Source organism: Telmatherina bonti, assembly GCF_933228915.1.
Source record: "Telmatherina bonti genome assembly, chromosome: 7".
NCBI classification, from domain to species: Eukaryota; Metazoa; Chordata; class Actinopteri; order Atheriniformes; family Telmatherinidae; genus Telmatherina; species Telmatherina bonti.
In genome coordinates, this window is record NC_136625.1 from 6,660,513 (window position 1) to 6,675,714 (window position 15,202).

Sequence of the window (15,202 nt, forward strand, 5' to 3'; positions counted from 1 at the left end):
CACAGATGTGCCCATAAGAAAGCATAAATAGTCCTTAACGGCGAGGGACCACACAGCCAGGTTGTGTTAACGTTGGCTAGTTTGCTTTTTTTTTCTTTTTTTTTCTTCTTTTTTTTGTCTTGTCCAGCATTTAAGCAAGCAGACTGATGTTCTGGATGCTGTGTTCTGCTGAGCAAATTTATTTTGCCAAGGGGAACTTTTATAGATGTAATGATCCCCTTGTATTTCTTGATTCTTATTTTATTTTTCTATTTGCTTTGGATAATAGTTTGTATTACAGAGTTTATGCTGCTGGACCTGACCGGAAAGGACAGGAAAGGGGCAGAAAGAGAACAGAAAAGAGAACATAAAAAACAAAAAGAGATCAATGCATACCCAAATATGCACATACATACCCACCTACATATATATGTATATACACTCGCACATACAGTATATATATACACATATACATACATATAGATAGATAGATATACATACATACATACATACATATATATATATATATATATATATATATATATATATATATATATATATATATATATATATATATATATATATATATATACATATATACATATATATACATACATATACACACACATATCCATACACATACATACATACATATGTACACACACATACCCACCCACACACATAAATATATACACCCACACAGGCCAACTCTAGATTCATGGTCCCTGTGGAGAACAAAACCATTGACAATCAGGAGGACCAGAAACTAGCAAGTTAAATCAAAAAGACAGAGAGAGAGGTACCTGCTGCTAATGAATAAACTTGCTGGATGACTCAGTGACTGTGACACATGCAGAACATTCATGCAGAACATTTAGAGTGGAACGTGTTCAGAGAAGAGTGATCATGCCAATGTGACCCCGCCCGCCTACGGCTAGAGGCAGGCCAGGAGAACCCAGAGACCCGGGTAACCGACAGTCACCCCCAGGTACAGACCCCAACCCCCCCACTCCGGAGCCAGCCATGCATCCGCCCAGGAGGTGGCGAAGGAGGTCCCCAACCAGAGTCCCCCGCAGTCAGGGGGAACAGGCCCCAGCAGGCCCAGGCCGGCAAGGGCCGACCCCGCCGGGCACCGGCCCCCCAGGGCAGACAGAGCGCAGGCCCCAGGGCCCCAAGAGCCCGAGAGCAGCCCCCCGCCCCCGCAGGCAGAGGGCACAGCCCACACCGACGGAGGACCAGGGTCCCCAGACCGCCGCCTAGCGGCAGCCAGGTCAAACCCCAGTGCACCAGCTGCGCTCCCCGGGTACAGGACACCACCCCCCCCACCACCAAACCACACACACATATACATGCATACCCTCCCTCCCCCAACACGCACTCCCCTCTCAGCCCCCATCCACACACCCCTCCACAATCCACACACATCCCCCATCACATACACAACCCCACCCCACCTCTACTCACTCACCCATACCAAGTCACACAAACCCCAACCGACCCCTCCACCCCATCCCGCCCCCACACACGCTCACACCCCGCCACCCCATCCCTCTACTTCTACCCAACCACACATGCCCCACCAAACACCCCTCCACCACCCACAGCCCCCCCACAGACACCCTCACTCCTCCAACACAGGCACACCCCATTACATACAACCCACCCACCAACATACCCCTCCACACACACACACACACACACACATCTACTCATCCGCATACATCCCTATCCCCTCACCCCCCCTACCCACCTATATCCCCAACCCTAATCCCCCCCCCAGCCACCGCACCAACCCCATACACCTACTCCCACACATCCTCACCTCACCCCTCCATCATGTCCCATGTGAGATGCCCCAGAGGGGGCAGAGGACAGGATGGCCCCGATCAGGGCCCCCATAATTACCGCCCACCACTCCCAGCGTCCCCCCCACCACTCCACAGATGCAGCGTTGGCTAGTTTGCAAATGTCACCAATATTCCTCAGCATAGAGTTTTTTATAATGTCATTACATCTTTGTTTGTTTTTTCCTCCTATTGAAGACAAACAATACGTCCTGTGTCCACAGCCCTGGCAATTTAAATGATGATTGAAGAACTTGACAGCAGCAGCCGCCATCTTTGTTAGTTGTCATCAGTTTGTTGCCTTGGATGTCATAAACACATGGAACTACCAATGACGTCTGATGACATTAAACGGTAAAGTAGCGGTAATCATTTTCAAGAGGAATGTTTTTAACCCCTTTGCCTCTTTGTTTTAAGGGACGATGGATCAGGGAAAGCACCCAGTAGGGGAAAGGATAAAAAAAAAATGAAAATGCAATTCGGCTGAAATGTGTTTTAAGAGACTATTTAAAACCAGTGTTATCACCTGTCCAGATGTATTACAGACCTTACATGGCTTACTCTTCCAGTAACATGTCTATGTGCACCCAAGAACTGAAAAATAATTCATAGAAGTCCAATTCTCCAACACATCTCCATTTATTTGCTCCAAATCAGGTTATAAAAACTAGTGAGACGCTAGTTTTAGTATTTGTGTGACTAAAGAACAGAAAAACAGAACGAGTTTAAAGTGAAATCTCTGCTTTCTGAGGTTACAAAGACTGAAAGAAGGAATGAGAGAGGAAAATGGAAAGCAGGTGGAGGGGGGTGAGGATGAAGCGATGAAGGGATGAAGGTGGAGGGCAAAAAGGAGGCAGAGAACGCGAGCGAGAGCTCTGTCAATATTTCTCCAGGAATGATAGAGCATTAAAAATGGATGAGTGTGTTTGTTTTTTGTGTGTTTTGACTGTGTGTGTGTATTCTTGTTTATCCATCTTTATGAGAACCAAACTCATTTTTGTAGGACATTTGTGCAAAGTGAGGACATCAATGGCAGACTAAGGGCAAACCACTGTTAGGACAGAATTTGGGTTTTTCTTGGTTCAGAACGGACAAAACCCACTGAAAGAAAGACCCACCTGGTGACACAAAGGATTATTGTACTCTCTGAAACAGTGATTAAGGTGTGTGTGTGTGTGTGTGTGTGTGTGTGTGTGTGTGTGTGTGTGTGTGTGTGTGTGTGTGTGTGTGTGTGTGTGTGTGTGTGTGTGTGTGTGTGTGTGCTATTTACCATTCCCAGCAGCTCCTCCTGCAGACGGCATGAAAACATCAAGCCTGTCGACAAAAAAATAACAACACACCAAATTGAAACCTGCTGTTTGTCTTTTGTCAGCATCCATCACTGCCCTGACATGCACACACGCACACACACACACACACACACACACACCGGCTCAGATTGACCCTTCACCACGTCCACTCTGACGAAGAGTCAGGCTGGTAAACATCCCGGCATCCTCTTCCTTTAGTCTGTCCTAAAGGGTAAACAACAAAGTCACAAACACACAATGTCAATACGGCGTTAAACCAAGACAGCAGACAGGAAGTCCAGCGTTCACATGACAACAGCAGCTGTACAGGAAAGACACATGTGAAATACATGTACAAACGTGTGGTTCACATGTGTTCACATGGAACGATTTCATGTGATCCACTTGTGATGAACATGTGAAGCACATGTGACTTATATGTAGTTTTCATGTGCTTCAAATGTGACACACACGTGTCAACCATGTCTCAAACACGTGATTCACATGTGTACTGCATGTGTTTTACAACAATTTTCATGCTTTTCACATGTTAATCACGTGATTTCCATGTTCTTCATGTTATCTCGTGTTCACAAATTATTAATGAGTGGATCACATGAAAATGTTCCACTTCACACGTTTGCACTTGTGGTTCATATGTGAAGAACATGTGAAACACATTAGATTTGCATGTGATTTTCAAGTTATCAACATGTGATCCACATGTGATTTACATGTCTTTCAGATGTGATTTGTATGTGTGAACCACATACAATTCACATGTAAACCACCTGTCCAACACGTGTTCTTCACATGTGATTTTCATGTCAGTCCTATGACTCACATGTTCTTTATATGTGGATTACATGAAAATGTTCTTTCAACAAGTGGTGTATATGTGAAGAACATGAAAACCACATGTGATTTACGTGTGGTCTTCATGTTCTTCATATGTGATTTGTATGTGTTAACCAGGCGATTCACATGTAAACCATGTGTCAAAGACGTTCTTTACGTGAGTTACATGTGTCAGCTGCATGGTTCATGTGTTCATCATATGTGGATCATGTTCCAAAAACACATTTACACATGTGAAGAACTGGCAAACCACATTAGATTTACATGGGATTTTCATGTTCTTCACATGTGATCCACTATTGATTTCACGTGGTTCTCATGTTCTTCAGGTGTGATTTGTATGTATCTATTACATGATTCACATGTAAACCACGTGTCCAACAAATCGTTCATGTGATTCACACGTGTCAGCCACATGTCCGCATGTTCTTCATATGTGCATGTACATGTGGAACACGTGTTTTTCCTGTGAGAGCTGACTTGTACCTGAACATCAGAGCTAAACGCTGCTCGGTATTTTCCACCATGTTGGAAAACAAACAATCTGAAATGTTAATATTTATGAAAAACCGACTTTGTCCACGTTTCTTCTCCACAGCTGATAAAGAACGAGGAAAGAAAGACGACAGCAGCCATTTTAAAGTCAACCTTTTAGGTAAGATTGTAATAATGTTATAAATAAACTTCTACTTATTGTTGCAAAAAAACACAGAAACACATCAAACGTCAGAAATCAGCTGCACTGAAGGGACAGTTTACTAGTTTTTTATCTGGTCCACATCAAACACGAGGCTTTGAGGCCACAGTTGGAACATTATTGGAAAAAAACATGAAAATGAATCAGTCATAAATAACTAAAAGACCATTTCAGCTGCAGTTACGAACTGAAATTGTGTCGATTATGGAGAGAAAATCAGGACATGATGGCTCCAAAATAGACACAAAAACATACATACACCGAACATGTTTAGATTCTTATTTTGTTTTGCAGAGCGGCAGGTCAGATGGATGTTGACACAATCATTCATTCATTCATTATCCTAACCACTTAATCCAATGAATGGTCGTGGGGAAGCTGGAGCCTATCCCAGCAGTCTTTGGGCGACAGGCAGGGTACACCCTGGACAACTCGCCAGTCCATCGCAGGGCGGCTGCTGACACAATCCAAAAAAAAAATGCTCATCTTATGGGAGTTTTTTAGACATAATTTGCAAATTTTACATTCAAGTCTGACTTTTTAACTGGGTAACATTTAAAAAATAATTGTAGAAATGAATTTAAGACTCTGACGGTAAGATTTGTGCAATATAAATTCCAGTTCTAAGGATGCCTATGCATTTCTGCATTTATGACTGTCAAAGTGGACCTCAGAACCGGTCCTAATAATCTGCCATCCTACGTCTAAACTCTCAGAAATATGTTGCAAACATGGCGCTGGTTGCATGAAACAGCTGAAGTTTAAGCTTTGACATAATAAAACTAGTTGCACAAAACATCTTTAATTTCTCTGCTGAAGATTTCCTTAAAATGTCAACTTAATCGTTAAAGACTTGATGTGATCGTTAAATAGCTGAACATCCACATGTTAATGACCTCGGAGATTACCTGTTTATTCTTGCTGAGACTATAAAACCACACCGTAAATCCACTTCCAGCCTTTAATACAGCCGATGGTAAAACTTTCCCCGTCCTTTCAGCAGACTGTTAAACCGAGTCTGAACCTGCTGAGGAACCATAAATCTATAATAAAACTTAATAAAAAATCTCCTTAATACACAGTAATCCCCTCACAGGATGCAGTAAAACAGCAACGGCCCCACCCCCATCAATGAATCTGCTGATACTGAAATAAAGTGAGGAGACAGTTTTAAAGCCTGATCGCAGTGAGATTTTACCATTTCATCTCAGTAAACATAGATTAGTGGAGCAGATCAGGCCATTGTGCAGAGTTCCTGCCGCACGATGCAAATGTTTGGAGATCAGAGAGGAGATGAAACAGAATCCAGAGGGGTTATTACGTGCAGCACTCTCTGTGAATTAATATCATGACTAAATCATCTCTGGGGAAGAAATTCCTCTGCAGCTCCGACAGTCCTTTCACTTTGAGCTGAGAGATGTTAGCTCTCTCTGGGTCACTCAGGTGACAACAGCGGCTTTCATCAACACATTTCTCTACTTTAACATAAATAATTGTTTTCAAACTATATCGTTCCCATTTAAATGCATGGTTTGCTTTTAAAGACCAAATAAAACGGTAAAATATTCTGAGTCATGTCGATATAAGTCCTGAAAATCGGTTCAGGTGGGTTTTAGGCATCCTGGCAGCAGCAGCTCAGTTCCCAATAGTCTTAGATCTGATCCACAAACGTGCAGCAGGCTCTTGGATCATAAAGTCTTTACACTGGTGCACCGATGCTCCCACTGCTGCAATATTAAGGTCCATATCTGCTCCCGTATGTACATAAATCTGGACGCCTTTTTTGAATTATTTCATACAGCGCCGCTTCATACTTTTGCGCATCTTTTACGTTGCTGTTGTTTTTAAGTCAGTCCATCCACTAGGGGGCAGTGGTGAGTTACTTCCATGGTTTTACACCGGTTGGTAGCGCTAAAAAGTTGTTTACAACCATCGAAAAACACAAGAAGAAAAATAAAACCTCAAACATGGATAATTTAATATAAATCCAGTTCAGATAATGACACAAACACCAACAAGGCTGACAAGACGGCAAAATGTGACTTCAACCAAAAAAATAATAATAATAATTATTATTATTATATTTTCCTGTTTGTGACGACATATCTGTCTGATCTTCACTTGTTGTCACAAAAACTAAATATTTACAGTAAAATCAGAGGCTGAAGCTAACATTGGCTGCTTTGGAGGCAACTGTAGCTCAGGAGGAAGAGCAGTCGTCTTTCAAATGGAAGTATGAGAGATCAATTCCAGGTTTTCCCCGACTATGTGCCGAATTGTCCTTCACCAAGTTGTCTCTGTTGTGCCTATCAGGGTGTGAACAGTGTGTGTGAATGTGACAACTAGTGTAAAGCACTTTAAGTAGTTGGCATGACTGGAAAAGCACTACATATTCATTTACCATCCATGTGTTTGCAGAAGCAACACTGAGATTGTGGTACAAAACCTGAATTACATCAAAGACAAGATGAAGTTGTACGGCTTTGGCCTGTCTAAAAAAAGACTTAAAGTTTTGGATGGATTGTGAAAAAGAATTCACGAGATGAGAGGCTCTTATCTCCGCTGTGGACATGTTTAATGGAGTGGATGGCTCTGAAGAAGAAGAGGATCTGATGGTTCACGAGAGAGAAGTTCAGAAAGATACGGAGCTTTGAAAGCGGGGAAAATTTTGAGATCAATACAGTATTGATCAGGAAGCCAGTTGAATTGTTTGAGTATAAACGTGATGTGTTCACAAGCCGAAGTTATAATAATGATTCAGGCAGCAAGTCGATCTATAAACTAATGGGAGTTATGGATTACCCTGTGAGGTAAACCAGATAGGAGACAGTTACAGTGATTACGGTGAGACATGACATGAGCATAAATGAGGATGATGATGCTGTTGTGTGAAAGAAATGTGGAAAAAAAAACAGGAGTACATGGATCAGAAATAATCCAATCAAGTAAGATAAATATAATGGGTTTGGTTGAAAGGTAGATCTGAGTATTATCTGCATAGCAATGAAAAATTTATATTTGGTTTACTAAAAATTGAGCCAAGGGGAAGTACAGGAAGTGCATAAGTTATAAAGACGAAGGGTTGCAGTACCGAGCCCTGGGGAACACCGCCGGCGAGTAAAACATGCTACAAGGCTAATGATATGTCAAATCCATAGCATCTATTGGAGAATGTTGTGATAAATGGTGTCAGAAACCAGATCCAGGACTGAGTGGAAAGTAAACAGGAATCAGTTGCCACCGACCGATCATTGATGGCTTAAACTCCGTTTCAGTTCAGCTATAAAAATCACACCAACCAGACTGCAGCAGTTCAAAGGTTTCTGTTATTAGGATGATTATGCGTCTGTGCAGCAGAAATGGTTTCAAGTGATGTGGATTTAATGGAACTGGGGCTTACAGGGGCAGAATGTTGCTGATGTAGAATCTGAAGAGCTTAAAAAGCAATTAAAACAAATTTGAAATCATCCCATAAACTAGCAGTCAGCGTCGTCGCAATATAAACGAGTTTTTCCCTGCAGGCGTGTTGAGAAAATCCTCTGTTTTAAACCGCTAGCGAGTTTCGTCACAAAATCTTTCAGATGGAAAAACAGGAGTGAACAAGCTTGATGGGGAAATTCACTGAATCCACGGAATATTTGAGGTCTTTTGATGTGAAGTTTTACTGAGATATAGTTTTTAAACAGGTTAGAAAAGCTCTGAGCTCATTCTAACCTGAAATAAACCAACAGCTTGATCTCCTTCGTTCTCTGTAATAATTGACATATTTAAGGGATGGATAAAAACGGGACTCGGCACCGCTTGTAAAGCCCTTAAATTTATGTGCAAAACAGCTGAACCTCTATGCATAGGTCTTCTTAAGAGCCTTTTTTCCTTTGTTCTCGTGGATTTAGGATATATTTGTGTTAATGAGCAGGACATATTGCTTTGTAGGCTCTTACTTCAATGTTTTGGGGAATTAAAGTGAAAAATCAGATGCCTGCCTGGTTGAAGACCTATTTTTATTTCCCACTCATATAATTGTGCAACTGAATGAGAGTGATGAGATCTGTGTTTTTTCTTCCCTCCAAACAATTATACATTGTTATTCTATTAGAACTGATCTTTTTATAGGTTTGCCGGATTCAGGTGTCCTCATTTCAGTCTTATGTGTACGTATTCATGAGAATGAAGCATGTCAGGTTTTTACCTTTCATGCATTCACTGACATTTCTTTTCAAAAGGAGCAAATGACCAGAAAGAGTTTAAAAGATGAAAGTTAAATGGAGATTCAACAAGTCGTTGAAGTAGAAGATAGTTGGTTTTATCATCCTCATGATTCTGTCCTTACTGTTCCAGAAACCAAAGGTCTGGATCACGGAGACGGATTCTACGCCGGGATGCCGATCCCCTGTGCCGACGGCTATGCCGGCTTCTGCGTCCACGGAAAGTGTGAGATCAAATACAACATGGCCACCTGCAGGTTTGTGACCACCTGTACTACTACTATTCATCTTTTTACCCATTTTAGTGCATTTTTCACTGGAAGAAAAAAAGTTTAATGGAAGTGATTATTTTTTTCTTTTCCATAATGGTCATTTCATGTCATGAAACTGGAATTTAAAGGGGAAAAATCAGTCAAATAATAACATTTAATGTTTCTGATTATGACTGATGGTTAAAATATTTAAGGGAAAGTAAGAGTAAATATTATTCTGTGATGTTTTCAGAGTAATTTTTGGGAGATGACCTTTATGTTCTCTTATGACCTAAAAGGTGGTAAATTATAGCGATCAACAAGGTTTGGACCAATGTCTCAGTTACCAAGTTCTGCTTTAAACAAATATAGTGTCCTTTGGAGGTAAGGCAGATTTATGTCCGATGTAGAAGACAGATACGCAGTTTTGTCCGTCTCCTGCGTCGGTTATACATGTAATTTGGTACATTTTCATTGAGCTTAGGTGTCCATAACTCAACGCAGAAAATGGAGCAATACCGCCGGAAATCACGGTGGTTGCGTTGAGTTGGATAGCAACCAACTAAAGGTACAACCAGTAGTGTGGTGTTCAGATGGTTGGAAACATTATAGCGATGCATTACTGGCACCAACGGGTGTCAAAGTGTGGAGGTAAACTTTGAACTAAGTGCTGCCCCCTAGTGGATGAACTGACTTAACAACTATAGAAGACGCATGGAAGTATGACGGCGGCAACATTTGACAGTGTCTGAAAGGCACTGGTGTGTCAATTAAGTTTCTCAAAAGAAGAAAAAGAAATAATAAAAAATGTTCTTGAAACAAAGTCAGACTAATAATAAAAGAAAAACATGCCAGGGGAGCTCAAAGTATTTTTCCTTGACCGCATGATCAATATATATCAGTCTGGAATGCTATATTGTTGCAATCCTATTAGCAGCCTGTGTGCACTTAGTGTTGATATAAAATGTGTTTGAACCAGGTGCGATGCAGGCTACAAAGGTCCTCAGTGTGATGAGCCTCAGGACTTCAACATCCTCTACGTGGTTCCCAGCGGACAGAAGCTGCACTACGTCCTCATCGCTGCCATCATCGGTGCCGTCCAGATCGCCATCATTGTTGCCGTGGTGATGTGCATCACAAGGTGAGCAATGTCAGCTAAAAAAAAATTTAAAAAGTCATATTTTTATTTTTAAATTGAGCGAAGAAGCTAGATTCTCAGCTTCATGGCAGGGAAATAACTGTTGTGGTTGGCTGTCAATGGGAACAAGACGGGCAGGAGGTGAAAGCAAATTACTACGTCTAATTAAAAATTACAGTTACTGGACATGAAGGTGGAAAAAAAGCTGAAATTAATTTTAGAAGAGTCTGACAAGAACAGAGACAATCTGTACGTTTTACATGGGAATTTTTATTACTGTTTAAATCCGAATAAAAGTTAATTCCACTTTAAACTGGTTAAAAACACCCATGTAAACACTTCATTCCTAATACTAATTTCGATTCAGAATTAAACTTAATTCCGATGTAAGTGTCTGGTTTATTCCCATTTTAATCCCAAACTATGTAATTCCTCTGTCATGTAAACCTTCATTCCGCTCTAAGTTAATTCTGGTCGTTCTGAGCATGCTCGTTACCTTGTCCTGTCCCGATGACGCGCGTTGTTTTGCCTCCCGTGTTCGGTGGTCTGTCTTTCTTCTCCTTCTCAGTTGCTGCAGAAAGTGAAGTATGCTGGTGTTGAGCTGCTACTTCACTTTTATAATGAAAATAAACTGGTACTTATTATGTAGTTTTTACAAGTTACGACTGAAAAGACGAGAAGCAGGGAGACAACTTTGTTTATTGCTGGTATACGTCATACGTCACGTGCACCCTCTGTCCAATCAGAACCCTTCCCAACCCGCCGCTCTAAAGAGGAATTAAGTAAAGTGTTTCATGTAAACGTTTATTTGGAATTAAAATTTTCATGTAAACTTGTAGGAGAATACGTTAAATCTGAATTATTTATTCCGAATGAAAAAACATCATGTAAGCGTACCCATACAGGATGTATTTGTAAATATGTACAGATTTCTGGAGGTGTAGCCAACTGTAATAGATGATTTTTTGCTCATGCCTGTAACTACAAGAGAAGACCAGACAGTCTGGACGTCCACAGCGACGTGTCTTCAGCAGGAAAACCAGAACAACGCAGAGTTGTTGCATGTTTAGTCGTTCCAGTCGAACAGGAGAGAAGTCACATAAACAGGGAATGAGTTTTCATCGTTTCCCATGAAGAAACACCAGTAATCTAATAAGTTTTATGAACCAGTGAGACCAATAAAAACCCGTCAGACCAGCAGGAAAATGTCCGCTAGGCCAGACTGGACATCTGGCCTAGCGGACATTTAAGCAACAGAAAGAGATTTTTAGTCTGCTGAGACCCGAAGAAGCCAGGAGAAGCCTGGAAGGCAAGGTGCGCTGATTTAGCCAACAAACCGCGATTAAGAGGCTTCTAGGCATGTTGGCGTAACCTTAGAACTTTGTTTATTTCTGGTGTACGTCATATGTCATGTGTACCCTCTGTCCAATTAGAACCCTTCCCAACCCGCCGCTCTAAAGAGGAAGTAAGTAAAGTGTTTCATGTAAACGTTTTTTCGAATTTATTATCTTCATGTAAACTCGTAAGAGAATAAGTTAATTCAGAATTATTTAATTCCGAATTATTAATTCCGAATTAAAATAGCACCATGTAACCGTACCCACTGAAGTGGTGCGATAAGATGAGAGAATGCAGGTGAGAAATGACAAACAAGGAGCTGGTGTTGCTTAGAGAATCAAAGTCGGGGACTAAAGTCAACACCAGATAAATTAAGCAACTAATGATCGAACTAACACAAGAATCCAAACAGAACAAAAGAACCAAAATCTGAAGTCCATAATCTTAACAATAAAATATTTCATACAAAACTGGGCAAAGAGGTAGACAGTTATCATGAAAGTAAACCAGAACTAATAAACTGAACCAGGCTGTAAACATGTTTATTTCTGCTGTAAACATGTTTATTTCTGCTGTAAACATGTTTTATTTCTGCTGTAAACATGTTTATTTCTGCTGTAAACATGTTTATTTCTGCTGTAAACATGTTTTATTTCTGCTGTAAACATGTTTATTTCTGCTGTAAACATGTTTATTTCTGCTGTAAACATGTTTATTTCTGCTGTAAACATGTTTTATTTCTGCTGTAAACATGTTTATTTCTGCTGTAAACATGTTTATTTCTGCTGTAAATCTGTTTATTTCTGCTGTAAACATGTTTATTTCTGCTGTAAACATGTTTATTTCTGCTGTAAACATGTTTTATTTCTGCTGTAAACATGTTTATTTCTGCTGTAAACATGTTTATTTCTGCTGTAAATCTGTTTATTTCTGCTGTAAACATGTTTATTTCTGCTGTAAACATGTTTATATCTGCTGTAAACGTGTTTATTTCGGCTGTAAACATGTTTATTTCTGCTGTGAATGTGTTTATTTCTGCTGTAAACGTGTTTATTTCTGCTGTAAACATGTTTATTTCTGCTGTAAACATGTTTATTTCTGCTGTGAACATGTTTATTTCTGCTGTAAACGTGTTTATTTCGGCTGTAAACATGTTTATTTCTGCTGTGAATGTGTTTATTTCTGCTGTAAACATGTTTATTTCTGCTGTGAACGTGTTTATTTCTGTTGTAAACATGTTTATTTCTGCTGTAAACATGTTTATTCCTGCTGTAAACGTGTTTATTTCGGCTGTAAACATGTTTTATTTCTGCTGTAAACATGTTTATTTCTGCTGTAAACATGTTTATTTCTGCTGTAAATCTGTTTATTTCTGCTGTAAACATGTTTATTTCTGCTGTAAACATGTTTATTTCTGCTGTAAACATGTTTTATTTCTGCTGTAAACATGTTTATTTCTGCTGTAAACATGTTTATTTCTGCTGTGAATGTGTTTATTTCCGCTGTAAACATGTTTATTTCTGCTGTGAACGTGTTTATTTCTGCTGTAAACATGTTTATTTCTGCTGTAAACATGTTTATTCCTGCTGTAAACGTGTTTATTTCTGCTGTGAATGTGTTTATTTCTGCTGTAAACATGTTTATTTCTGCTGTAAACATGTTTATTTCTGCTGTGAAGTTGGTCTTTTTAACATGGCCGTCTATGGGGATTGACTTAGGAGCCCCTAGTGGATGAAGAGGGAACTGCAGTTTTTGGGACTTCACTTTAACCTAGACTGATAAACTTGGTTTATCCACTTGGTTGACTTTAATCACATGAACATGTCAGTCCGCCTTCGGCTTTTTCTCCCGAAGGGGTCGCCACAGCATCGGTTTCATACTACGGAGCCGGTAGTTTTACACACAAACTACACACATGCCCTCCCCAACAGAACCCTCTGCCCACTAAGACCACTAAGCAAAACAATGTGGGGCAGTTTTATAAAACTGTATCAAAGAAAAATTATTAAATTTGTTGTATAGTTTATGAAACACAGCATTAGAGATAATGACTGATAATTTAATATAATTTGAGTATATAAGCTTTTATTTTAAATATACTTCCCCATTTTCGTCTGTAAAGTGCTTTAATTGTGTTATTTAATAATTCCTTTACAATAGGATTCACCATTTAGTGATATTATATTCATTTATTAATATAAATTTATTTGTCAAAGTTAGTGACCTCTTTACTTTCAGTCCCATTTGCTTTCATTTTTAATGTAATTTTTTTCTTGTTTCTTCAGGAAATGTCCGAAAAACAACAGAGGTCGTCGACAAAAACAGAACCTGGGACACTTTTCCTCGGACACTAACTCCAGGATGGTATAGCCGCGTTTCCTGCTGATTGTTTTTGATATGTTTTTCTTACCGTGTGGAAATACCGATTTTTAACAGTAGGTGTGGTAATAATATTTTTTTCTCCTGGAAACCACGAAAAGAAGAATGAAAATATTTATTTAAGGGGCCTTATTTCCCTCCTTTCGGTTCTGGATGGAACATGTTTTCGTGATCGTGATTTTTTTTTTTATTCTTAATTTTTGTGATTCCGATCGGGAACAAGGAGCTGAATCAATGCGACTCGTTGCGATGTCTGCCTGCTTTATTCAAGCTGTTGTTGAATGCTTTACAGTCTCTCCTGTAAACTGGCTAACAGAGTAATGTCTGCCCCTCTGGAATGTTATTTATTGGAGTTTTATTTCCTTTTTTTGCCCCTTTCTGCTTTGCTCTTTACTAATAATCTGCAGCTGATCACCAAATGCAATTTGTTTTTAATGTTTTTGTCTTTCTGTAGGAGGTGAGAGGGAGCCAGCCAGTGTCATAGATATGTTTACATTAATTCTTTGGTATGAAGCTCCATGTCAAGATTTCACTGTGTTAAAACAAGCTAATAATTTATTATGACGAAACTGAACATTCTTTTCATGAAAGTAGTTTTTACACAATGTTTTTATGTTAACTTTTATCCCAGATTCTAGTTCCTGTATATTAGCATGACTTGTGGAAACTGTGTACCGTGGTGTAGTTTAAACTTTTTAAAAGGAAACGCTGTTGGCTTCGACGCGTCCTCCATCCTCGTTTTGTAGTGCTGGGAAAGTAAAACGTTGGACTAATTTCCAAAAGACGGAAGTTCGGATGTCTGTGGACCGCTCGAGGAACCACACGAACATTTGTACGTGTTTACGGCTTAGAGCCTGGAATGTTGTTGCATCTCCGCCGGTAAATCTGAAGATTGTAGAGGACGTTGGTCCCAACTGCAACTGGACGTCGGTTCTTCACGGTTTTCATGAGAAAACTGTTTTGACGTCGGGGTTGCAGCGATGGCCGTAGTTGAAGCTTTTTCTTTGAATGTGAGAAAAAACATTTTGTCTTTTTCTGATTTTAGTTTCAGGTCTTCTCCTCTCCGGCACATTCCAAGCACACGGGATCCCTCAAAGTAAACGTTCGTAATCCTGTGGACAACACGTGAAAAACATGCAACTGCACAGAGAGTCTCTCTGGTATAAACATGTGATTTGACGCGTGTCTTAAAGTTAGACGTAGCGCAGCTGATTCACTGTCATT

The 15,202-nt window shown here is 40.0% G+C and overlaps 1 protein-coding gene across 1 annotated transcript in view; it reads left to right on the forward strand.

The window, feature by feature from the left end:
• tmeff1a (transmembrane protein with EGF-like and two follistatin-like domains 1a) overlaps positions 1-13,969 on the forward strand; it is a gene marked incomplete at both ends in the record, with an annotated part of 118,636 nt that extends 104,667 nt beyond the window's left edge. Inside the window, 4 exons of the mRNA XM_079244247.1 lie at positions 4,569-4,625; positions 9,006-9,129; positions 10,103-10,264; positions 13,885-13,969. Of these exons, the coding sequence (XP_079100373.1) occupies positions 4,569-4,625; positions 9,006-9,129; positions 10,103-10,264; positions 13,885-13,969 (428 nt within the window). The remainder of the gene's footprint in view (positions 1-4,568; positions 4,626-9,005; positions 9,130-10,102; positions 10,265-13,884) is intronic.
• Positions 13,970-15,202: the final 1,233 nt, after the last annotated feature.